The 25371-nt window shown below is 54.3% G+C and overlaps 1 protein-coding gene across 1 annotated transcript in view; it reads left to right on the top strand.

Moving 5' to 3' along the window:
• The window catches only part of CAMTA1 (calmodulin binding transcription activator 1), an 814502-nt gene that overhangs the window by 278012 nt on the left and 511119 nt on the right, over positions 1-25371 (top strand). Inside the window, exon 4 of the mRNA XM_080800235.1 lies at positions 2542-2609. Coding sequence (XP_080656361.1) covers positions 2542-2609 — 68 coding nt within the window. The remainder of the gene's footprint in view (positions 1-2541; positions 2610-25371) is intronic.

Here is a 25371-nt window from a genome sequence, read left to right as displayed (position 1 = left end):
CCAGGTTTTCTGAAAATCAGGAAGATGGACTGATTCACATAAGTGGCTCAATTTACCCACTCCCTGACTCCAACCACTGCCGGCTGTCTGTGCTTTGTGAAGCAAAATGGGCATCAATAGATACATGGAAATATCAACTCTAGCTAGCTCTCAGCGGTCACTGTGATGTCACCGTTCGCTGCGGGCATGGGGCGCGGGGATGGGGAGGGATGGAAGGTGAGGATGGGTGGAGGTCAGCCTGGCAGGGCTGACAGCTTCGGAGCTGCACCCCTTTGGTACCTGCTCCCTCATCGGGGGCCTCCAGATGGCAGCTCACACCATGAGGGCCCCATAATGAGCACTGCACTAGCTGTGGTTGGTGGTGGGGTTGGGGGGGGGGGGGACATTGCTGTGTGCCGCTCGGGCCGGCCAGAGTATTAGGACTTGTAGTTCCTTGTAAGAGCCCCACGAGGTGGTCCTATCTCCGTTTCATAGAAAACCGAGGTTTCTACAGGGAAAGCAATGGGCTCAAGACCAGACCACTAATGAGTGGCAGAGCCAGTGCCCCAAGCCAGGTCTGTTTGCTTCCAAAGCCTGTGTTTTTAACCGTGATACTACGTCACCTTGCTGCTGTGCTGTGGAGGTCCTGAAAGCCCTGGCAAGGGTTTATTTAGGAGCCGCTGCATTTTGCTGCTTTTGAGCTATGACTTCACCTAATAACAAACCTATACGAGCACAGGACAGCCGTAGAACACAGGCACGTGGCCACACGGGCTCACTTCTACCTGCCCATTTGTTTCTCTCACACCTGCTCTTCCTCCTCCCTTCCCCTCTACTCCCCCCCCACCCCCCCCACCCACTCATCCATCTGCCTAACCAACACCTGTCAGGACACCGTTAGGTCCTGGGGATACATCACTGATGACATCTTCCTTGCCCTCGAGGAGCTCGTGATCCAGTGGGGGTTGCCATCCAAGTAAGCAAGCAATTAGGACGCCAAGGGACAAATCACAGGGACTGGAAGGTGCAGTGCCAAGAGACCACGCAGGATGGGCAGCCGACCCCGCCGTGGATAGTCAGGAGGGCCGGCTGTCTGTCTATGGTGAGGCCTCAGGGCAGGCGTTTTCTAAGGAGAAGAAACAGAGTGTGGAACAGAAAAGGCCCAGAGTTGAGAGAGAGCAGGGTGCTTGTCCATCCATTTCTTCAGTGGCCATCAGTGAGAAGAACCTGTCCATTTGGGCCCCGGGTTTCCGCTTGCCAGGTTCTTGGTGAAAGATGTGGGCTTCTGGAATGAGGCGGTATGGACTCTGGGTCACCTCACTGGCCACCTGGGAGTAGTGGCTGCTGTCTGTGATGATATGAGATCCTGGTCTCCGCCTGAGCCTGTGGTCTTCAGGCCACACTGTGTGGGTGGTGTTTTCTGGTTTAACCTGCTCTGCTGACCTGGTTTTGCTGAGAGGCTCCTCTTTGCTTCAAGGGCAGGTTGAGCGTCTCTGGTCACAGGTCACAGGTCACAGTCCCGTTATGTCCAGGCCCGGAGGAGGCTCACCGCAGAGTGGGGCTTAGGGCCTCTGGGCGGATGGGCTGCTGCTTCATCACGAGCCCTCTGGGCACCCCAGCTGCGGAGGAAGTTGAGACGGAGGCTCCTCTCTGCATGTTTTGATAGTCAAGGGCAGCAGCTCTGTGTTGTATCATCACCAAGATCAAGGGAAATGTATACTAGTCCGGCCTTAATTTAACTCCCAATCCCTGCCAATTTCATGTTAGCAGATCCGTTTGGAGCTGAAAGTAATGGGCCATATCGTGCCCCAGAGCTGGAGCAATGACTTATGTTGATGTCACCCACTGGCTTTTTATGGAAATTATTAATAAATCAGTAATTCTATCTGCAGCGATGTTGTTGTGTTTATAAATATTTAATTTACCTTCAGGTGCCCACATTTTTTCCATCTTTGCCTTAAACTCTGCTGACATGGCTCTTCTTTCAGAAGCACGACTCAATAGATTAAGTTATCAGTGGGGGGAAAGGTTAACCTCTCTCTCTCTCTCTCTCGCTCTGGAACATGGCTTTATCTTTCCTTTTTAATCTTTGTGTGATTTGGCACAGGGGCGTGGGAATCAGGTGGCGGGAACATGACGTCTCCCGTGACAGTGGTGAAGGATGAGTCTGGCTTCAGAAGAAGACGGACGAAACACCCCAATGACGACCTTGCCCGAGTGCGGACCTGTTGTTGGCACGTGTTTGTCCCTCCTTCAAATTAGTGACATTTAGTATCTGAAACGGTGTCTGATGTTTGTCCTCCCACAGAGAAATAGCTTTGTCTTTGCTACCGACTCATCTTCTGAAATCCAGTGCGTTGATTATTATTGTACGGCGGGCTGAACGGAAGGGGCTTAACAAATTCAAAATAGAAGCACCCTCCAAGTCAAACATTTTCCAGCAGAGATGGGGGTCCAGCCCTGCCAGGGAGGCGAGAGCTGGGAAGGAATAAGAACTTTCTTACCCCTCGGGAGCTGACATGAGCTAATTGTTGTTATTATTGTTTTATTCTTCTGTTTCAGGAAATTGCAGCTTATTTAATAACATTTGAGAAGCACGAAGAATGGCTAACCACCTCCCCTAAGACAAGGTAATGTCCCAGATCTCGCAGCTTTTCAGCGATGTACGGTAAATGGATTGATTTTCATTGACTACCTGGTTTGGCAAGTCAATTCATGGGCAAGTGGAGTGTGCCATGTTGCCTTTGATAGTGCGCGACACTGAGGTCTCCTGAGCAGACCTATGGCCATGGCCGTGAACACAATCAGGCAGCTTAAAAACAGTGTGGCTGCTGTCACATGAGTTGGGACTTTTAACGGGATAGCTTAACACTGGGCCCCCCAACCGGTGGCTCTGAAAGCCTTGGCAGGTGGGAACATCAGGGGAGGTTTGTTTGGGGAATGTGCCCACCTGCCCCCGTGTTCTCTAGAAGCCCACTCTTTATATGGGAAACTACCTTAACTGTGCACGTTCATCCCAACGTGCTTTACAACTGAAGGCCGAGTTAATTTTGGTGGTGGTGAGAAGATCTTCCAAGTCGGAAGCAGGGGCTCCGATTACGGTTTATTGTACAGTGAATGAGTTTGAACCTCCGACTGCCACTGCTCCGGGCCGTGGGGCATCGGTGACAACGAGGCCGGCTTGTGTCCTGCCGGGGGGTTGACGCCGCTGTGTAAACCACGGTGAGGTTAGGGTGTGTTTAAAAGGCAGCCTCTTCTCTCCTCCCCTGCCCTCCAGTATCATTGTTGGTGTGGTACACTTTAGAGCCTTGGAAATCCATGGCCAGCAATTGCCACCCCCTTTCCATTAGTGGTGACAGGGCCAGGCACTTGTCGGTGTGACGCGTGTCAGCCGGAGCGCGGCTCCCACGGTGATGGGGCCGCGGGTGTGACTTCAGAGGGAGAAGCTCGGTCTCAGTAGGGGTGCAAGCACCCAATTCTCCAGGTAGGTTAACGGAGACCCGGGGGAGGGGCAGGGCTGTGTGTCCTCTGCCCCCTTGGCCAGGTCCTCGACCGCTACCCCTTCTGAGCCATGGAGGAAAGAGGGTCTTAGCCTCTAGACTGTTTACTCGTTCTGGACGGTACTTTGAACAACTTTATTGGGCTTCAGTTTTTACTGGTTAGCATCATTTTGATGAGGACAGAAAGGTCCATTTTGGAAGAGGTTGGAGGGTATTGAGGAGGAAGTTAGTTCTGAGATTCGCATCTCCACAGCTGGGGCTAGGGGTGGGGCTAGGGGTTGGCACTGATTCTTTTTCCCCTCCAGCCCGTGTCCCTCTGCAGGATGTTCTCAACGCCTCAGCCTTCTGGGGCCACGATTTCCTTTGCTCTAAAACCAGGCGGGTTGCATTAGCCAGCTCTGCTGCAGTCGTGTTTTCTACGAAACAAGCTCCAGATGCAGTGACTCGGAACAGCAGACTTCTTCCCCGTTGCTCACGATGTGTGGGTTTGCTGTGGCTTTGGTTGGGTTTAGGACTGCTCCATGGGTCTTTTTGTTCTGGGATCTGAGGAAGCATCCATAGCCTGGGACATATGGTCATGGAGCATGGCAGGGGCTTAAAAGCCTAAGGCAACCCGCGTAGGCATAATGAGGGTCCGGCGGGCTGTGGCATCCTAGGTCGCACCCGCTCACAAATCCATTAGCCGAAGCCATTCCTGTGGCCAAGCGCAATAAGAGCAGGGCCCAGAAGGACTTTCTTCCGTGGCGTGCGGGAGGGGGCGGGGTGATTGAGTGAATGGTGATGCAGTCAGCTATTTGGGGAACACAGCCGTGTCCCCAGCTGTGGAAAGCCTGACACACTCGGCTCTTCTTTCTTCTGGGGACATCTTCTTCCAGGGCGGACATTCCCAGACTTGAGCAGGCACCGGGACCCGCTGGAGGGCTTGCTGAAATGCACACACCGGGGCCCCGTCCCCCAGAGTCTCCGATTCACTGGTCCTGGTGTGGGGCCTGGGCACCTGTTATTCCCAACAAGTTCCCAGGAGCCAGCACACGGCCAGTCTTGGGGCCTCACTTTGAGAGCTGCTGCCCTGGTTTCTGGGGTGGGGTGGGGGAGGCGAGTCTGTCCGATTTCTGTCTCTGCACTATTTCCTGACTCCCAACAGTGCCTTCATCTCAAGCAGCCTGCAGCTATCTGTGCGCACCTCACTCCTCAGCGGAACCCTGCTTGAATCTAAGTGGGAGGAAAGAGCTTCCTCTAGCTAGAGAGTGAGATTCTCCGGAATGCGTCCCGGGCCAGACATCTGATTTCAGATACGCAGAGAAGTGCTGTGTTTTAGAACACCCCCCGACTGCAGATCAGTAAAACATTTCAAGCGGGGATTTTGCCTCGTGTTTCAGCCTTCAGAGTTTGGGTTTCAGTTGAGAAGTGAATGTCACTCACGGTCATGCCTGACTCACTTGACTTTTTGGAGTATAAATAGAGCCAGGAGACTTCCCATCCCGAGGCACAAGGGGCGTGCGTGCCGCTGAGAGGGAATGGGGGTAGTTGGATATTGACAAACCCGGGTCCCTTGATCACTCTGGGACTTGTAGAAAGTCATTTTAGTGCCTCACTAAAAGCCCCTCTGTTCTTCTCCATGTATGAGATGGACTCGATGCCCCTGTCCTCACTGGGCCATCACGAGGATCGAGGGAGACTGTACTCGTGATCTGGCTTTCTCTGTGCGCTGGGAGGCTCAGTGTGGTTGCCCGCGGACGTTCCCATTCCTCTTGTCTGCAAGGGGTGGTCCCTGGGCCCGCCGGAGGCTGCAACTTCAGAGACATCTGCCAGAGTCTCTCCAGGCTTCGGGAAGACAAATTTCTTTCCTCAAGGCAGAGGGTAAAGACGGAACGTTTCCTATTAGTATTATAATACCCACTCCGTGTTTACACTTGAAGGCTTCTCGTCCCAGGAGGAGGGAGAAGTTGCTGTGGTTGTTCAAGGACCTTCCTAAATTAGTTGTTGAGTTGAGTTTGGGTGCCCCCCTCCCGTCCCTAGTATTGAAATTAATTGGTGCAGTTAACTGCTGAGTTCATACAAACCGGCCTCCTGGTACTAAGGAATTAATGACACCAATACTCCGCTGAATGAGAAGGCAATGCGAGTTCTGTGTGCCACCGCCACTGCTAATTTCATTTTGGAAAATTAATAAAAATGAATTGCACCACTGACATTTATAGAGTTTCCTAATAAAATGATACATTGTTTGTGTGGAGGAATCCCTATTAAATTAATTGTGGTAATCAGTTCACATATAGATGTTGGTGTAGGGAGCTGCACAGGGACCCATGCCTTGTCTCGGTGGCTTGCTGATGGCTGGGGGTTATAAATATAGCCCTTGCCCAGATACTGTCCTAATTACAGAGAAGGTCCCAGGAGCCCCCCTCACCTGTTTCATAATGAGGTGTGCTACAAGGAGGCTCCCAGGGTTGGGGGCCTCGGGGGCGGTGGCGGCCCCGTGACAGGGTTGAGTGTTGAATGTTTAAACAGCCCATATTGTATTATCAGCAACTGGGACCTTCTGGAAACGGCAGTTTGAAAAATCACCCTTCAGGACGTCTCTATTTGGCACTTGCTGTGTGCTCAGCACTGTAATAATACCGTTTGGAGGCCCTGGGGAACTCCACACTCCCCACCCCACCAGGTGAATTCAGAGTCTTGGAATGAGGAGCCTCCCCCCTCGGTCTAGAATGTTCTTCCAGCTCCTCCTTCTGGCCTTGATTTGGTGTCACTTTCTCGGCAAGGTCTTCCCTGAACACGCTATTTAAAACCACACCCCTCCCGTTCTGCCAGACCTCCTTTCTTCTTTTTTCTTATGTTTCCCCGGAGCACTTGCCGCCATTTGACACACAATGTATTTCATCTTTTTATTTGTCTGATTCATTTATTCTTGGTCTGACCTCCTCTCCCCCAAAGTGACAGTACCGCCGGTGCTGGTGTGCTCGTGGGGTACCCCTCGTGCCTGGGACCGCGCTGGACATGCGGTCGGGCCTCAGTGTGCGTCTGTGGCGCGAATGAGCCTGAGACAGAAGACGTGTCTTGAGTGTGTGAAGGAAGAGATCTGGGCTTGCCCCATCCTGTTTCTGTTTTGTGTGTCCCCGGATCGGTTAACTGACCTGGTGCTGTGCTCTTAGATCCTTTCAACTGCCCTGCCCGGCAGCGAGATGCAGAGAGGGTATGCCATCTGTCCGAGATTGCACAGCAGATGTTGGAACTGGAACTTGAGTCCGTGGTTATCTTCCGGCAAGGCACATCATCTTAGCTTTTATGCTGTCCCACTGTGTGGGTGTGGGGTTTGAAGGTGGTCCGATGCGGGACTTCGCTGTTCCCTGCCACCTCCCACCGCCAAGATTTCTGAGCCACCCGGGAGAGCCGGGTGCCGGGCAAAGCTCCCCTGCGTCGGTGAGCGTGGCTCGGGTGCGTCCGTCGGGTGCGTTCCCATGCTGCCCTCCAGCACGGGACTTAGCCTCCCGGCGGCGGCAGGCAGTGTGGGAAAACGGCACCCTGCCCGTAGTGCAGACCGCAGAGTGGAGCAGGGCACAGGGAGGCGGCCTGCAGAGTTCAGCAATCCCAAGAATGCGTCGCTCCTCCCCTGGGAAACGTGCAGCCTTCCCTGGAAATCGGGAACATGCAGAGCTCTGTATGGAACTGGAAGCCTTTCCTTCCCAGGAATCCTGTGTTTACTGGTTAGAAGGAAGCCGGAAGATGCTATTAATTATCTAATTAATTAATTAGATTTATATAGATAGCACCTAACACTGAAGCACTAAAGGTCTAGTAATAGAATTTTCCTATAATGAGCACTGAGTGCTTCTTGGTCAATGAGCAGTAAAACAGCCAAGTCTAGGGAGGGACTCTGGAAGGAGGGAGAAGGAAAGCGAGACCCAAGTTTTGAGAAGACCGATGTGACACCCGGAGACACCCCACTGTCCCTCTCTCATCTTCCTGGACCTCACTGTCCATTGTTTCTTGTGCTCCCAGTGGTGGCGGGGCGGGAGGGTGGCCACTGAGTCCTCTGTCCTCTGCTCTTTCTTACCATGTCCTCCCCCCACCCCAGGACTCTTGTCCCTGCATGGAGGTAGCGAATGCTTCTGCCCATGTTCTGGACTGTAGCTCATATCTGCAGTCCCCCAGGTTGTCCGTACCACCGCTGTCAACCTTAGATTAGGGGAACCGCTCCTGCTGCGCTTCCCTCTCTGGGCTGGACCCCTTCCCTGCACCAGCTGCCCTACAATGCTCCTTTGTGGCACCATTGTTCCCCTCCAATGCCTTGGAGATTTCCTATGTGTCAAGTCCCCCTCTGGTGTCACATTCAAGGTCGCTGTCCTGCCTCAACCGTCTTCTTCAGTACCTCCCTTTGATTCCCACCTCAAAGCACCTACTACTTAGGCGGTTGCTTCCTGCTCTCTAAACACATATCCGTGGCCCCTATTTTTGCCTTCAGACTGAGAATGCTCCATGTCCAGCCTAGTCTGCCCGTCCCTCGAGTCTCACCCCTTTCTGGGAGGCCCCGCAGATGCACCGAAATGTAGTGAGCCTTGTCACTGTCAGCTTCTGCTGCCCACATGTGCTGTATCGCCAGCCGTGTGACAGTTCAGCCGCCATCTGTACGGCAGTCCTGCCTCCACGGGGAGATGGGAGCCCCTGCCGTTGGGTCATGCTGCCTCTTTTGTCTCTGAATGGCTAGTGCACAGGGGAACTTCGATGGGGCACAGGGCAGGGTGTAGGCTCGGGGCAGAACCAGGGTGTGGGCTCGGGGCTCTAGCTGGAAAGCCAGTCTGATCCGGCCCCAGGCCTGTCCCCGTGAAGTCGGTGCTGTGTTGTGCCAGGGCCTCCGTAAGTGGCCCGTGGGGCTGACCCTTGGCCCCCTGCAGGGCATGGGATCCCTGGTCAACCCCTGTTGCTGGGGAGGGTGCTTGAGAGACCAGAATAGAATTGCAAAAGTCACCTGGAGAGGTCGTTTTTGGGTGATTAAAGACTTCGCAGAAGTAAACCTCGGAGAAGTCCTGACACACGGTTCCCGCAGCCTGGCTGCAGCTCGAGGACCCTCGCTCCCTTGAGTGTCCCTGCCACAGGGGGTCAGACCCCGTGTGACTGCACTCTGTGAAGTCCCAGGGGAGTCAGACTCACAGAGACGGAGAGAAGACAGGTGGGAGCCAGGGGCGGGGTACGGGGATGTGGGGTGAGCATTTCATGGGGAGAGGAGGAAGTTCTGGGAACGGATGCTGGTGACGGCTGCACCGCATTGTGGATGAACTTAGTGCCGTGAACTGTACACTTCAAAGTGGTAAAAAAGGTAAATTTCACGTTGCTTGTATTTGACGATTAAAAAAAAGATTCCCATAGCAGCTTCTTTCTGTGTCTAGTTGGGCAGGGCCGGGGGTCAGGGATTGGCTGGAGTGTGCGCGCGCGCGTGCTTGGGTGGAGGGGGTTCTGTTGGGGGACGGAGTTTGACAGGGCAGCCCTTCTACCTACATCGTTTCAAGGACTCCGTTCTTCGCGGCTGCAAAGAAAAAATAAACTGGGTCAGCAGTCGTTTCAATGTGGCGACCTTTGCGTTTTGCTGAATTGGGGACCCGCTATCAAATTAACACAGCGATGTGTCATGTTAGATCCATTTCAGCGTTCGCCCAAAATATTGAGCAAATCCCTGACCAAGTGCGAACTATCATCATTAACCAAAGAGCAAGCGCCGAGCGAGGGGGTTTGCAGCCGTGGTGTCTGCTGCCTGAGACGTCTGCGAGGCCCCATCTGCCCTGTGCCCCGGGACCTTCCCGGGAGGCGTCTGCCTCAGCGTCCTGTGGTTTTGAGACCTTTCCCGGTGAGGAAGGGAATTAGCCGTGACCTGGATCCTGATGGATAAAGCGTGTGGTGTCTCGACAGTGGTGGGGAAATCCCTAGCCTCCGTGTGGCAGCGGGTCTGTCCCAGATTCCAGTTCATTATCCGGAATCACGGACTGCAGAGGAGACGAAGGGGGGGGGGTGCCGTCGGAGGCCGCCTCTCCGGGAACCCTGCGTGTGGGAGGGGGGCTGCCCAGGTCCCTGCGACCCTGGTTCCCCTGGGAGGTTTCCGCTGCTGTCCCCTCTGTGGGTGGGCAGGGGGAAGCGGGGGGCTCGTCTGTGCTTAGCAGCAGCTGGGCCAGCTTTCATCACGTAGCTCCTGGTTCCAGGGGCCAGGGCAGCGAGTCCTGGGCCTCCTTCCCGGAGGGAGCAGGGAGAGGGAATGGACCTTTATGTCTGTCCTCCCTGGGACAGGCGGCTGCTTGCTCCCGGTTCCCACTCCCGCTTCCTTCCCTAGTTTCCTTTTTGTCAAAAATATCCATGCACATAGTTTAACGAGTCAAAAGGCCCTAAAGGGCTTGGAAGAAGGAGCAGCAGACCTCGGCCCCTCGGCCCAGACCTGCATCCCAGGAGCCGCCACTTGTCATTCCCGCAGCGCTGAGATTTACCTCCCGGTCTTCTCCGTGTGTTCCTCTGCTCTTTCTTGCTTTGTCAGGTTTGGGCGGTTGTCTTTTGACTTCCTCATAGGCTAAATGAGGGCTCAGTTCTCTCCCCTGCTGCCTGCTGCACTTTCCTTAGCCCCCCCACCCAAGGGCTTTGGTTGCGGAATTCTGAGATTCAGCCCCTCTGGGCGCTGAGGTCTGGAGGCACGGGCTGGGGTCTCCCAGGTGCTGCCAGTGGTCTGGGAACCAGGCAGGGAAGGGGCTTGCAATGTCACCATGAGTTAGTGAGTCCCCCCAGTTTGCATCTTTGTTTCCTGCCTCTCCTCCGTGGTCTTCAAGTCCCGGGATTTTTTAAGGGTCTCTCTCTCCAGAGAAGAAATGTGTCTCCAATAGCGGCAGAGAAGCCAGGTGGTTGCCTGGCGGCTTGGGATAGGTGTGGGGCTCTGGGAGGGCCTGACCGCTCCCTGCACAGACCTGCGACCTCTCCCTGTCTCCCACCTCATTTCCAACCTCTGCCTTCTCTGGCACCTAATTCTCGCGGTTTGCCAGTCGGCCTGGGCTCCGCGGGCAAGTGGACTTGCTGTGCTCCGTGTCCCCTGTGGGGCACGTGGCTTTGGGCTGTGTCTGCTCTGCTGGGATGTGTTGACATCTCTGTCCCAGTCCCAGCTCTGCTCCTGCCGCCCCGTCCTTGCGGGTCTGGACCTGTTTTCCTTCCTCTGTGGCTGGCTGTGCCGGAGCCGGCCCCGCCCCTGCGGCTCGTGAGCGCTCAGTCTCCCTTGCTGTTTCACTCCCGCTATTTTTTTCTGTCTCTCTTTTTCGGGGAGAAGAGCCTCATAATGTCATTTTGAGGTTTGTAAATGCACAACGCACTCAGGGCCCAGGAAATCCTATTGCCGCGATGCACACACCTCTCGTGTGCAAGGCTGCAGCCAGAGGCGTGCGGACACCACACCCCCAACACGTGCCTCTCCTGCTTCACTGTCCTGCCCTTGGTTTAGAGCCTTTCCTGGTGTCAGCACAAGGGGTGTGGCGTGGCCTCTCACTGGGCAGAATTTTAGGGGTTTGGGGGCTGCTGGGGGCCCTGTGGTATGCCATGCCTGTCATCTGACCGTGTGCCTCAATGCGTTCTAGCTCTATGTGGCTATGAGCATGTCTCCCTTGGGTTGTGCGGGCGGGGTGCTCTCATCTGGGCCCCCGTGGTGCAAGGTGCGGTGCTGGGGCACCCATGGAGACCGCTGGCCCGGGGGCTCCTGCCGGTGTCTCTGTGCGGGATAACCCTGCAGTGAGGACTGTTACGAGTGAGACAGTGCTGGCACTGTGCGCACACTTGCAGACGGCACTTACAGTCCTTATCAGTGCCTGCCCCCCGCCCCGCGGTCTGGTTTTGTTTCTGCTCCTGCCGGTTCTTTCTTCCTGTCTTCAGTCCCCTCCTGCACGCGGAAAATTAGGATTGTCTGGTGTTTCCGACGGCCCGGGCTGGTGTCTGTGGTATTTCCTGCAGATCAATTCTGATCTAATAAATTGTTGCTGGCTGCAGGGAAAAGGAGCTGCCCGCGTGCCTAGCGGCTTTGCCGGGTGGGAAGGCACGTTCTCCGGAGAGACCATTCTTTGCAAATCATGGTCTTCTGTGTAAGGAGTAATTCCCAGATTAGCTGGTACTCTGGGTGGGAGGTTCTCCCACTGTTCTCAGTCTGGTTAGGAGCTGTGACTGTCTTTGCTGTTCTTAGAGTCCCCACAGTCCTTTATGATGGGACTTTAAAAAAAATGGAGAATAACCAAAAACAAAGGAAGAAAACCTTTCGTGGTTCTCCAGCTCTCCGGCATATCCCACTTGCCATGTGAACTGTTGCTTTGTGTGGTGTGTGTATGTTTAGGCATCCACACATGCACACACACCCATGGTACACACATGCACACCTGTAGACACACACAGACACAGGTGCATCTGTGTACATATTTAATACATGCGTGGACATATGTATGCACAGACGGGTATAGGCATGTGCATGTGCAGACACACATGTTTACACACGCACACCTACAGAAACACACACTCTTGGGCACATATACACATGTATAGGACATACATAAATGCACAACTCCCATGCACACACGTGTACACACATGTATACTCACAGTCCTTCAGTCCCTGCTCTCTTTTGTACGAGCGATACTTCTGGGAAAATTTTCCTTCTTTTCATTCACCAATTTAATAAGATGGAATGAAATGCAATTTCTCCTAAAAGAAGAGATAAATTCTTCTGTAATGACTGCCCTGACCTCCCCGAGTGGGGAACTCACCGCGGATCGAGCTGCTTCGTCGGAGGGGCCTCTGGGGTCAGGGGGGACCCAAGCCCAGGGGGAGGGCAGCTGCGAGAGTCGGGGAGCGGGTCCTGGCTGAGCCAAACGCTGCGGCCCTCACCGAGGTGGCTTCTGGGCGGCTGCGTTGCTGTTCCCCTGGCAGCCCCGACGAGGTCGGTAGGAATGTGGGGGCGGGTGTTGGTGGGGGCTCATGAGGCACAGGACCGATTTGCCTCTGTGGCATGGGATCTGTGGGTCAAGCGGCAGGGGGCGGCCAGGCCACAGTGCCGGGGAAGCCAGACCCCCGCCAGGGTTCAGGGAGAAGCCGTGGAGAAAGGCAGTGAGATCAGGGCAAGAAGGAAACCGTGTGCGGTGGCAGAGGAGAGGAAAGAGACGGGCACACGCGCATCTGTCCCGGAGCACAGCCTGCGCTGCGGAACGCGCCGTTTCCATGCGGCTTCCCACACGCACACCCGTGGCTCTTCTGCCGCCACTGTCGCAGGCTCCCAGGAATTAATCCCGTCCAGCAACTTTGGGGGATGCTGTCCCCGCTCCTCCCATCTGGGGCTTGAAGGGGCTCTGCTGGGCAAGACAACGGGGTTACGCACGAGCCCTTTTATTCCGAACCGCACAACACCGCGTTGTCCCCTCATGTCATTGCTGGTCTGCTCTGTTCACCTGTTTCTTCAGGGAAGGGCTCTGATGGCCCGCTGTGCGCCCCGGGCGGGGCTGGCCGGTGGGGATGTGCGGGTGAGTCAGGGAGCGTGAAACGAGGGCGGTTTGGAGGAATGCTAGGAGCGACGAGTGCGGGGGAGGCTGCCCCTCCAGAGCGGGGAGAGAGGGATGGGTGGGCCGCTTTCCTGAAAGGCCAGACTTTGGGCAGAGACGGACAGATGAGGGGCTGAGTGTGTGTGTGTGTGCATGTGTACATGTGTGTGTCCGTGTGCGTGTGTGCAAGCGCGTGAGTGTGCGTGTATGTTGGGGGCGTGGCGTGAGGGACGTGTGAGGCTGGATGAAGTCCTTGTTGGAGGTGGTGGGGGCGGTGGGGAGCGCAGGCGGAGGGCGGTGCTGGAGGGGCGGGTGCGGCTGAGGGCAGGGAGGGCCGCACACCAGGCAAAGATCTGGGGATAATGCCAGAGCCATCGGGGACACCTGGGGGAGGGTTTTGAGCAGGGCAGGTGAAGGAGCCGGATGATTAACAGCCCCATCCCGGTTGCCCCGGAAGCGGAGCACGCACGGCGAGGACAAGGACGGAGGTGCAGGGAAACCCGGAGCTCTCCCTCACCTCTGCAGGTATCCGCGCTACTGACAGAAAGACTGTCCCTCTGAACCTGCCGCGTCCCGTTAGCTGCTGTCCTCTCCGGGGACAAGGTATGATCTGGCGTTGAGAGTTGAGAGAGTCGGAAGAACTCTCGGCCGCCCTGGCTGACGGGGGGCTCAGCAGCTCCGAGCCCAAAGCTTCGATTCCCTTAGAATGTCGGTAGCCCCGCCTCGGCTGCCGCCACCCCCACGGGCCCCTCGGTCCCTTGCGTTCTGCCTCCTCACAGCCTCCTTGCTCCGCTTCACACTGGGGGCCCGGCCGAGGCTCCAGGGGTGGCCGTGGTCCCCGGTGCCTTGCTGGGCGCGATAGCCTCACACCACATCTACGCGGTAGAAAAATATTGACAACAGTGTGATAGTGACGGATGACAGAGGGGACGCACGGGAGAAATATTCCCTTGAAACAACTGCCAAACTTTGAGTTCTTTTTTGGCCGTGGTACAGAATTCCAAGCTGAGAAGAAAATCCTTCCCTTTACGAGTCAGTGGTTCTCGCTTCCTATAAAAACTTCCAACCTTAACTCCTGTGTCCCGTTAGCTCATGTCTGGAGTGACCCATGGTCCACCATTTCTCCAGGGCCAGAGGGCCTGCAAGGATACGTCAGAGTTTTGCAGTTTGTTAATTTTGCATTAAATAATTAATAGTAGAGTTAATTGATGAATTATTCAATTTTCAGGTAAAATGGGATGATAAATATTCATAACTTATTTTATTAAGGGAATTTCCATTTCATATGCCATTAAATCTAGATTAACGAAGGCTGATTTCAAATGAAGATTGAAAACAATTGTGCTTTGGAATTAATTTACTAAGTTAAGGTCATTGCTTAGTGAGTTTACCCCCCGCCAGAAAGTTAGGGCTTCATCACCTGGATAAGTGTCTGAATTCACAGAAGTAACATTGCCATTAGTTTAGGAACATTCCATGAGTCCACTGGGGATTTCCCCCACAGCGCTCCCAGTTTCTGGTGGGCACGGATGGGAGCACGGGGAAGTGGGGGTACACAGAGGGCAGATCTGGGGTCCTTCCCAGCCAGCATCTGGCTGTTGCTTTGAGCTGTTCGTTACTTGTTCACCAACTACAACATAATTTAATATTAACCCAAACCTGACGTGATGAGGGTGTACATTCTGGTAAAAGAGTGGTCCATGCAAACATCTCAAAGTCAGTTTTAAAATACCTGGCCTTTCCCTTGGAGTTCTAGGAGGTATGTGCTGTGACTTCCCGTCCGGCAATGTTCTCAGCCACGGGGTATCTATAGCTTCAGTTTTTGTGTTTTCCAGCTATCTGATTCCTTTGAGGCCTGGTTTATGTTAATTCGTGAAACTGCTATAAAGCCCCCCCCACCCCAGACCAGCACTGAACGTTCCTCAGGACCTCACAGACTGTACCTTGCAAAGCTGCTCCGTCCAGCTTGGGATCTCAAGACTCGTAACAGCCTTACAAAGTGGGGAGTGCCTGTAGCATACTGAGGCAGGGGGTGGGGTGGGGGGAGACAGAAAGACAGAGGTAAAGGGAAGGGGGGAAGCGAGGGGAGAGAGAGAACAGGAGTCCTTCCCTCTCCTGCCTATCCACTTCCCTCTGCTCAAGGCCAAGGCAACTGAGTCTTACTGATGGTATTATCCGCCCAAGGTCGCTCAGCTTAATTAGACACGGATGTTGAGACCATAGCCCGGGTCCTTCTGACTCATTTTGGAGTGCTTTTTTCAACTTCAGCATCTTAGGGCTTTAAAATAATTTCTTAACCACCCCGAGTAGTGGGGCACTTGGGAGTAGTTATAGCCCGACGGAGCGGTTCTCTGCATCACCAAGTGTTCATTATAATTTTCCAGCAAAACTTGTTTGCTCTGGAGAAGTCAATCCTATAGTAAGCCTTCATTTCAGAGGAGAGCATTTGATGTTACATCTCATGAACCTGCTCTCCTAAAATTATCCCTAATTGGCTTGGAAAGTAGCTTCCAACAGGCAGATGGCTTAATATCTCGACTTCCCGGTTGTGACTCAGGGAGGCTCCAGGGTTCTCTCTGGTTTGGGCTGGTGATCTTGTTAACTTGGAGGGCGAGATCCTATTGCCAACGGGCAGCTGAAGAGCTGCCTCCGGGAGCTGGTGTGGAGACCACCAGGGGCAGCCTGTCTCAGCGGGGATGCTGGATGGCAGGTGGGGCGAGGACAGGGGTTGTTGAAAGGCAATTCTATAATCTCTAGCATTCACCAACAAGCCTTTATTGAGTGCCTACTGTGTGCATAGGTTTGTACCAGGCACTGTGTGGTTACAAAGGCAGTAGAAAACATGGCCCCTAATCCAATTGGAGAGACAGGTCATGCATGTCCAAGATAACTAGAGAGTAATTCCCAGACAGCACACACAGGAGAGCCTGGCGTACGTGTGCGTGCACACACGCATGCGCTCGCACACACACGGAGCTGTAGGAGGAATGCAAAACGGGGCCAAGATCAATTGGATTCAATTGATTTCATTGGGAAAAACAGCACAGCAACATTTGTAGGGGTGAATTTCAATCAGAAAACCCTGAACTTTGGTTGAGGGGAGGGGATGGGGGACAGGAGGGCGACACTTGGTCTTTTCTTGTCCTGAAACCACGGATACAGCAAATTAATTGGTGGCTTTGGCATAAGTGATTAGAAGGCTCTAGAGGCCATGGGATGCACTAGGAAAGAATGAAGGCCCAGAAAGAAAAGCTTCGCGGAGGGGAGGGCTGCCGCCGGGATGTCTTCATTTGTGTTCGGTCTGCGGGGAGCCTGGCAGAGGCTGAATAAGGAGCCAGAGCTGTTCTCCATGCTGAAGAGCTGTCCTGGCAGACACAGCCACGGCCCCCTTTTATCGAGTGTCTAGGTAGGTGCGGGGAGGTTAGAAGGACTTCCCAAGCTGGGATTCACAGCGGCTGTCTGACTCGAAAGCCTCTGTCATTCCTCTGCTCTTGTGTACCTCACAGGTGGGGCCATTTGCAAGGTCCCCCCGGTCAGCCACTGGGATCATGCCCGCCTCTTCCCGGACTGGAGAGCAGTGCTTGTCTGCTGGGGAGAGTTTGGGTATCCCCAGGAGACTTCTGACAATACCTGGAGACATAAATATGTTACATATTGGTGATCACGGTGGGAGTAGACAGGCTACTGGCATCTACTGGTAGAGGCCACTGACACTGGTAAGCATCCTACAGTGTCTTGCAGTGCACAGGAGAGCTCCCCCCTCAAGGAATTATCTAACCCTACAAGTCGGTAGCGCTGAGGTGGACAAACCCTGGTGTCATTGAAGAGAATTCTGTGCTGAAGTCCCAGGTGGTTATGAGCCAGACCGGATTTGAATCCCAGTTTGGCCACTTATTAGCAGGAAGTTAACTACCCCCCCGTGCCTCAGTTTCCTCATCTGTATAATGGGAATTAAAACAGTGCCTGTTGTGAGGAGTAAACGAGGAAATGCCGAACCCTCATGGGACATGGTGTTGGTGTATTCACTATGATGATCTTGCCAGGAATCCATCCAGAAGGGCAGAGCCCTGGGCTCTGTACGCACACAGACCGATTGTTCTTTGCTTCTGTTTTTGTGGTTGCACGGAATGATGGTCTGAAGACCCATGTCATTGTCAACTACCAGCAGTGCTCTTTGGGAAAAACCAGTTTCTGAGAGGAGAGAGTATTAGTGGAGTTCATGTCACAGCAGTCAGCAGAGAAGGGCATTTTGGATGGAAGGCGGTTACATAGGAGGTCGAACTCAGAGCCCAAACTCATTGATTATCCATGTAAAAGATATTTATTGATTACTAAGTTAGTTATCTATTGCTGTGTAACAACTCACTCAGAACTCGGTGGCTTAAAATAACAAATACCATTTCTGTGGGTCAGGAAGGCAGGACAGCTAAGCTGGACGCCTCTGCCCCTGGGTCTCAGCCAGGGCGTCAGCTGGGGCTGCAGACTCATCTGAAGACTCGAGTGGGGTGCGAGCCACTTCCAAGCTCACGCATGTGGTAGTTGGAGGATTCAGTCTTTCTTCGGCTTTGGGCCAGGGGCTCAGTTTTTCACCAGCCATTAGCCAAGGTCACCCTGGTTCCTTGCTACATGGGCCTCTCCAAAATTCAGCTTGCTTCATCCATCAGAGTAGGTGAGCAAGATAGTATGGGAGGATGAACAAGACCAAAGCTGGAGTCTCTTTGGAATCTGATCTCATAAATGACATCCTGTCACTTTTGTTGGACTCTGTTTCTTAGAAGAGAGTCACCAGGCCCACTTCGCAGTGGAGGAGGGCATCACCAAGGGCAAGAATTCCAGGAGGCAAGGATCACCAGGGATGAACTGAGATGTCTCAGTTCATGTCTCACATGGAGACCGGTAAGAAAGGCATAGTGTGACTGGGGAGCTAATCATGGCGTGGACACTCACTTACCGTGTGACCCTGGACAGAGTGCTTTTTCCTCTCTGGGACTCAGTTTCCTTCTCCTTAAGATGCCTGAATTGGGTTCAGAGATGGCATGTATGTGTGACCCACCAAGGCCCAGGTCAGGCATCACTAATCATGACTCCCTTTTCTTGAGAGCTGGATTCAGCCTCAGAAGCCTTCTTAACACAGCTCTGTTTCAGAGGGCCACTACTAGTTGCACTGACATCCATTTGCCATTGCTGAGTCGCCGATAAGAGGACATTCCGTGGGATGGCATGACACGCCACTGATCGAGATGTTGCAGGATTTTAAATAGCGCAGGTGGACTGTCCTCCTGTTGGCCAGAGTGAGAAAGCTGACTGCTTCGTGTTTGGAGACATCGGATGGCCCGTCTGCTGCCCAGTCCTCCCCTCTCATGCAACATCTGGACTCCAGGTGAGGGGCTGCAGGGGGCACACAGGCTGGGCAGGCCTTGCAGTCTGAGACCCAGTGTGGGGCTGGCCTGACCCGGCCTTTTCGCTGGTGTGGTGGGCTTCTCTCTGGTTCCTCATGGGGGCAGATCTGGCCTTGGTGACTCTCTAGCCTGTGGCAGCCTGGAAAGGGAGCACAGGTCATTCTGGAAATGAGCTCGAGGTGGCCCAAGGTGTTTCTGCATTCAATTTATCTGGCTTTCAAGTGATTCATTCTGTTCCTTCCTGGAACATGCTCCTGGGCTCTAGGTGTTGGCTTAATTTGCTTCTGAGATCTTGCCATCACCCCTTCGTCGCTTCCGGGAGCTGCTGGGGCATTCTGTTAACGAGGAGCAGAGCACATTTTCTGGGCCATGCAACCCTTCATCCCAGCCCATTAGAATTTCTCCTGCCCCCTCCTTATTTTAAAGTTTCTTTTCCTGAAGGGCTGGAATGTTCAGAGGCAGTTTAATAGACATCGATTTGCAATGATTTTTAGGCACTGCGCTTCGGGAGGGCTGAGAAGCCAATAATTAGTCCTTTCAGCAGCTCATCCCTTTTGTTTTACGATGACCTAATAGCCGCATTGCTTGAGCAGGCCGAGCCGGCCTGACCCAGTTCGGGTCCTTGCCTTCTGCTTCATTCAAATAAGCCCGCTATGAATTATTCAGCCCCGCTGCAGGGGCACGTGGGGCCTCTTGTTGTAATATTTAATCAGCAACCTGGAGGCCAGCGCCGTTTTTTACCGACAGCGGCTGCTCACTTGGGGCACATGGACGGTGTTCTTAGAAGGGTGGGGTTCCTGCCTCTTCAAGGTGGCCGGTTTGTCCTCTGATCCCAGAGGGACAGTGCCGATCCTCGGGACTCTATGTGCTACCTGTGGGGTGGCCGTCCTCCTGCACCAGCAGGAAGTGAGTGACTCTGGGCCCCTCCCATCAGGGACTCTTGGGTGACTGCTGTGCCCACGCACGTCCCTCCCGTAGTCGGGTCCTCTCGCCTCCAGAACCAATCACCATGAACTTGTGGCCTGAAACGGCACATTCATCATCTTCCAGTTCTGTCGGTCGGATGTGCAAACACGGTCTCATGGGCTAAAAGCGAGGTGTCTGCCGGGCTGCGCTCCTTCTGGGGGCCTGAGGCAGGGGGTCTGTTTCCCTGGCTCCCCCCACCCCCATGTCTCTGCTCGCTGCCCCTTCCTCTGTCTCAAGGGCCATCCTTGGGGAAGTGCCCTGACCCTGTCTCTGGGGGACCTCCTTGCCTCCCTCTTCCACGTTGAAGGATCCTTGTGATGACGTAGGGTCCGCCCGGATAATCCGGTCTGTTGTCCCCGTGTCAAGGTCAGTGAACCAGCAGCTTGAGTTCCGTCTGCAACCTCCAGTGCCCCTTGCCCTGTGGCCTCATGCCGTCATGGGTTCCAGGGGTGAGGATATGGGCATCTTTGAGGATCTCTCCTGCCTCTACATCCACATTGCCCTGGCTCTGCTCTTCCTGGCTTTCTGGAAATTTCTATCAAGAAGCTCCCCTGAGCAGGCAGGCTAGTGCGATTTTACGAGGGGGGGCTTGGGAGACAGACACAGCTGGATCCTTTTTAATGTTGCCGTCTGTGAGCTGGAGAGCAGTGTTGGACGTGCGACGGCTGATGACCGGAGGGCAAGATGCTTCATCTCTCTGAGCCCAGTCATCTGTCCTGTGAAATGGGCTTATTGATGCGGACCCCTCTCCGGGGTCATTGCACAGGGTGGACGGGATCATGTGTGGAAAGGCCGTCGGAGACGGCGGGCTGTTACCGTGACGGTCGCAGCGGTCTGTTTCAGTCTCCGTGTGCGGGCGTCTCTCTGTTGGGAGGTTGGCGTCTCCATCAGCGCACAACCCAGACCCTGCGTGGGGGTGTCTGTGGGACTGGGGGCTGGTGCGTTCGCTGCAGGCCTGCTCCCCAGAGCTGCGGGTTGCCGCCTCCCTTCATCCGTCTTGCACGTCTGGCTCCATCCAGACCTTCTCTTACCTGGAGAATATGGGGCCGTGTGTCCGTCGGAACACAGGGGGACTGGCCTTTTTCTTTGTCTCTCTCGAGACACCTGTCGATAATCTTCGCAGTTTAGCTCTCTCCCGGCCCGCAGAGGGTTTGGCTGTGCCCTCTCCTGCGCTCCTCAGCCAACCGGCCGAGGCGGACATTCCGTCCCTCTTTCAGACAGGGTTGTGGGGTGGGTCAGTGGCAGAGCTGAGCACCAAGGCGAATCTTCTGGTCCAGACGGAGTCTTCTTTCCTCCAGCTCTAGCTCCTGCTTTCCTCAGATGCCCAGCAGGTGTTGGCTGTTCTTGATAAGCTTTGGGGCCCCTGTCCCCCCATATTTCTGTCTCTTTGTGGCAGCACATTCCGGGGGCCAACAGTTTCCTGTCCGCTCTTGCCCTTGAGTGACGAAGGGCACGGCTGCAGCCCCGCGGAGCTGAGCTGTCCCCCCGTGGCCCTGCCCCCCGGGGAGAGCCGGTGCTCTGGTTCCAGGCCGCTGCTCTCCCGGGAAGTGGGGATGTGCTGCTCAAACCCACGGGGCCCTCGTTGACTCCCTTCGCTTTCCAGGACTCCCCTCCTTGCATGGGGTAGGGGTGGGGTAGGGGTTCAGGGTGGGCCTGCTCTGCTGTCCTCGCCCTTCTGCCTCTGCCCATCAGTGGAGCCTTCCCCCCGGCAGACTCACGGCCCCTTTTCGGGCATGCTCGTCGCATCCCTCCTGCTTTGCCCACTGGACCCCCACTTCACCCCAGGAAGGTGTAGCATCAGCAAGAGAAGCAGCGACTTTCTGAAATGCAGTGTGTGCAAATAAATTATTCAGTGAAACTCAGTCTAACTTTATTAAGGCCGGAATCATCCTTCTCTGTCAGAAGCCACAGAGGGGGGTAGGAGGCACAGGAGGCTGGGGGACTCGATGGCTTCTGGGGCCGGGGGGTTGCAGGGGCCGTGGGCTGTGCACCAGCGCCTGGGCTCTGGCTGGGTTTCCCGTGTGTGCCCTGGGCCTCGTGCTCAAGTGTGTCCCTATGGCCCCTTTCGCTGGACGGGGCTACCTGGAAGAGAGAGGAGACAGTCTTTGCTCCTTCTGGAAGAGTGGTCCTGACCTGACTACTTTGGTCTGGAGAAGAGGTTTCCGGGGCAGGAATGGCTTCAGAGCACCAGGAGGACGGTGGGAGGAAGGAGGGCTGTGGGCCGACCTCTCACGCATGTGTGTTCGTGGTGTCTCCCATCATAATAAAGTTAAAGCGTCAGTGGCATTTTAGACGCTTTTCAGATTAATTTATATTCTAACATGGTAATGAGAGCAGCTTTTGTCCAAGAGGTGAGATATGCAAAAGTAACCTTTAAGTTTCTCATAATTAACCTTTAATGATATCCTCTCGCTGTAGCAATATATTTTATGCTTCAAAAATATAACAGACAGAAAGAAGTGAGTGCCTCTTGCATCCAAATGCCTGGAGAAAGGGAAATCATGTCGATGTAGGAGTTTCTACCTCTCTGTACTCTCGGTTGGACTCTCTGGGAGGGTAAGACGGTGATATAACCACAGGCGCCCTTGGCCTTGTGGCCAGATGGGCCTTCCTCTGGCTCAGTCCAGAACCGTTTCTAGTTCTTCGCGGCTCATTCTTGCTGCTTAAAGCCTCTGCCACCAGGGCCGTAACCAGCTGACATACCTAGTGTGAGGACCTCCCTCTGCGAGCATTCCCCTGGACCTTGGCAGTATTTGACCCCATGGACTGGCCGACCTCTGTCAGAGTCCTCTCTCGTTAATTCCGAGGAGAACCTGCCACATGCCAAGTGTGGTGAATCACGCTCTTATCGACCCTCAGATCTCTGATCTGGTGGGGCCTGCGCATCCGCAGACCACAGCGGCAGAGCCACAGGAGGGTGTGGTGATGAAGGTAAGAGGGAGGGCAGGGGCGGGGGCGGGGGCGGAGAGCTGGAGAGGGTTAGCAGTCGGGGAAGGCTTCTCTGCTCTTCTCAGTTGCCCTCTGTGTCAGTCAGGGCTCTCCAGAGACACAGAAGCAATAGGGCGTGTGTGTGTGTGTCTGTGTGTCTGTGTCTGTGTCTGTGTCTGTAGAGATACATTATAAGGAGTTGGCTCATGTGACTGTAGAGAGCAACGGCTTCCAAGACCTCTGCTGGGTAAGCTGGAGACCTAGGAGAACGGACTAGCAGGCCCAAGACCCAGGAAGATCAGTGTTTCAGTTCCAGACTGAACACAGGAAAAAAACCAATGTCCCAGGTCAAGGCACTCAGGCAGGTGGAGTTTTCCCGTACTTGCGGGAGGCTCAGCCTCTTTGTTCTGTTCAGGCCTTCAACAGATCAGATGAGGCTCACCTGCGCGACGGACAGCCACGTGCTTTCCTTAGTCTCCTGTTTGAAATGTTAATCTCACCCCAAAACGTCCTCACAGACACACTCAACATAACGTTTGACCAACTACGTGCGAAGGGCAGTGGCCCTGGCAAGTGGGCGCGCGACGTCCACCATGGTAGCTCCTGCTTCGGAGTTCCCTTGCCCTGTCATACTCGCTGGGTCTTCTCTCCGCGGTTCGCTCCTTGCCTTCTGCCCCCGGGCCTTCCCCCGTCCTCCCTGGCAGATGACTTCTGGTGCTTGACTCTTGACCCAGCCGGGTTGAGTCATAAAGCAGTTCATTCAAAAAAATTATTTAAAGGGAGGTATTGACTTGCCAGTCCTTTGACTTTGGGCCGAGACCACTTTGGTTCTCCCGGGGGTCTGCTGTGGCGGGGGGGAGGCCCATCTTCTTTCACACCTTGTAGCCCTTGTAACCCTTCGCCGACCACTTCCAGTTTCTCTCTCTCCAAGGCGGAGGGAAGGCTCCGGGACGCTTGTGAAGCGGTCTGGGTACAGACGCATCCCAGAGCTTTCTGACGGCCCCTCCAATACCGTAGAGTTGAATGAGTCCCCCTGATCGGCAGGTTCTTCCAGCCACTGGCTTCCATGCATCTTTCTGAGTTGACTGACTTTTCACAGAAAGAACCATCTTTCTTTTTATGCTCGTGTTTCGTTGTTCTATACCTCATTTATTTATTTATTTATTTATTTTCTATACCTCATTTATTTACACGGTCACAGTGAAAAGTACAGCTGGCACGAACAGGCTCGGAAAGAGACGTAACTGACTCTCGGTGGGTCAAGACTGACTCATGGGAAGTCAACTGGTGGGTGAAGAAACGCGCACTCCGAGAGTGTAATGACTTTCCGTGGTGCCTGGACTGATGGGTGCTCCCTGATGTGGGTGCTGGCGCTTCCAGCCTGTGGCTGCTGCAGATCTCCAGGGGTGCAGACTCCCGCCGTGCTGATTTCAGAGTACAGGCGGCTTCACAGCCCACCCAGCTCAAAGCCCCCTGAAAACCTCACAGCTGGCCCTTCTGCGTGGGCACAAGATGACTCTAGCACACAGCCTACTACCCTCCAGTCTTGGGCAGGCCGGGCACGTCTGAAGCGTGGGCTTCAGGTACGGGCCATTTTCACTGTACCTAAAAAGCAGTGTATCTCAACCCCCCTCCTCATGTTTATAACTCCTGACTACCCCCTTCTGCATGGTGGGCTGCTCCCCTAGACGCTTTGCGCTGCTGTTCTGCTCCCCATCACTCCTACTGGGCCTGCCCTCCTCACATGGAGCTTTGAGCTTTCCTGGCTCTTTACTCTTCCTACAAAACTTCTCTGTTCTGCATCCCAGCCCCTGAGGGTCCTATTAGGCAGTTGGCTGATTAATTTACCAGCATTTTCAGCCAACGTGTTGGCTTAAAAAAGCTTTCTGTACTTCCTGCCTGGACGGCGGGCTGACTCACACAGGTGAGTCAGGTCCCAGGGCATCTCTCACATCTTCTGATGCCGGTGGGGGTCTCCACTGACGGATACAACCATCTCCGACTGCTTGGAACTCATTTCCGGAGTCTTTCCACCATTCCTCCTGTCCTGGGGGTACTGTGTCCTCCAAGTTCCGGAGTCAGGTGGGCCAGAATTAGACTTCAAGTTCTTGGCATCCCACTTAGGGCTTTGACGCTTTTGATTCGAATCAGAAGGTGGTTTTTGGAATCAGAACTGTTTATGCCCGTGTTTTCACACATTGTTTGAAATTTTTCATTGTGGAAAAATGTGCGTTGCCATGTGTTAGATAAATGGCACTTGATTCGCTTCTGCAAATGCACTGAATGGCAGAAGTGGGGGATGTGGCTCGGCGGCCCCGGAACCATCTGCGTGTCAGGGACAGAGGCGGGAGACCTTGACTGAAGAGCTAGCATAGGGGAGAACCTGCTATTCAGGCTCCCTGAATACAGACCCATTTGTATAACAAGCTGCATTTGTTAGAAGATGGCTTCAGAAGCTGGCGTTTATGGCGAAGAGCAGAGAGTGGCATGTGCAATGAGCAGAGTTTATCTTTGTGTGGAGTGAGAAATAATCTGGTAAGCCAGGGACTTCTGTATTTCCCAGTTTGCACACAGCCTGGGGTCTGGAGTGCAGGAAATTGCCTTCCTTCCCAGGGCACTTAAAGGACCCCGATGTCGGTTCATATTTTGGAAATTAAAGGGTTAAGTGCCTTCTGTTTTCTCTGAAGACTGACTAGTACTTGATCTATTTTCATTAAAATGACTCCTTTGGTGCAGCATCTCCCCACCCCCCCCAAATCAGTCAAGAGCTGCTGAGGCACCTCCAAGCCCCACCTTTGGTTCTGGCTGCTGTCTGGGATCTCAGTGGGGGCCCCAGACAAAGACCAGTGGGGAGGTATCGGAGAAGCCCCTCCAGGAGCCCAGGAGCCCACAGCCCTCAACACCAGGGCCCTAACTTCCCCACTCCAGCTCTCCTTTCCGAACCTACAAAATCCTTGGGAAAGCATGGCCATTAATGGAGGCACCATTACTTTTATTTATGTCCTGTCAAATTCGGGTCCTGGAAGAGTTAACACCGGGAACCCCTGAGCCCCAAACATGGGAGAA

The sequence above is a fragment of the Martes martes genome (assembly GCF_963455335.1).
Source record: "Martes martes genome assembly, chromosome: 4".
In the NCBI taxonomy this organism is placed as follows: domain Eukaryota; kingdom Metazoa; phylum Chordata; class Mammalia; order Carnivora; family Mustelidae; genus Martes; species Martes martes.
Note: the sequence above shows the minus strand (reverse complement) of the source record. Positions and strands in the feature narration are given on the sequence as shown.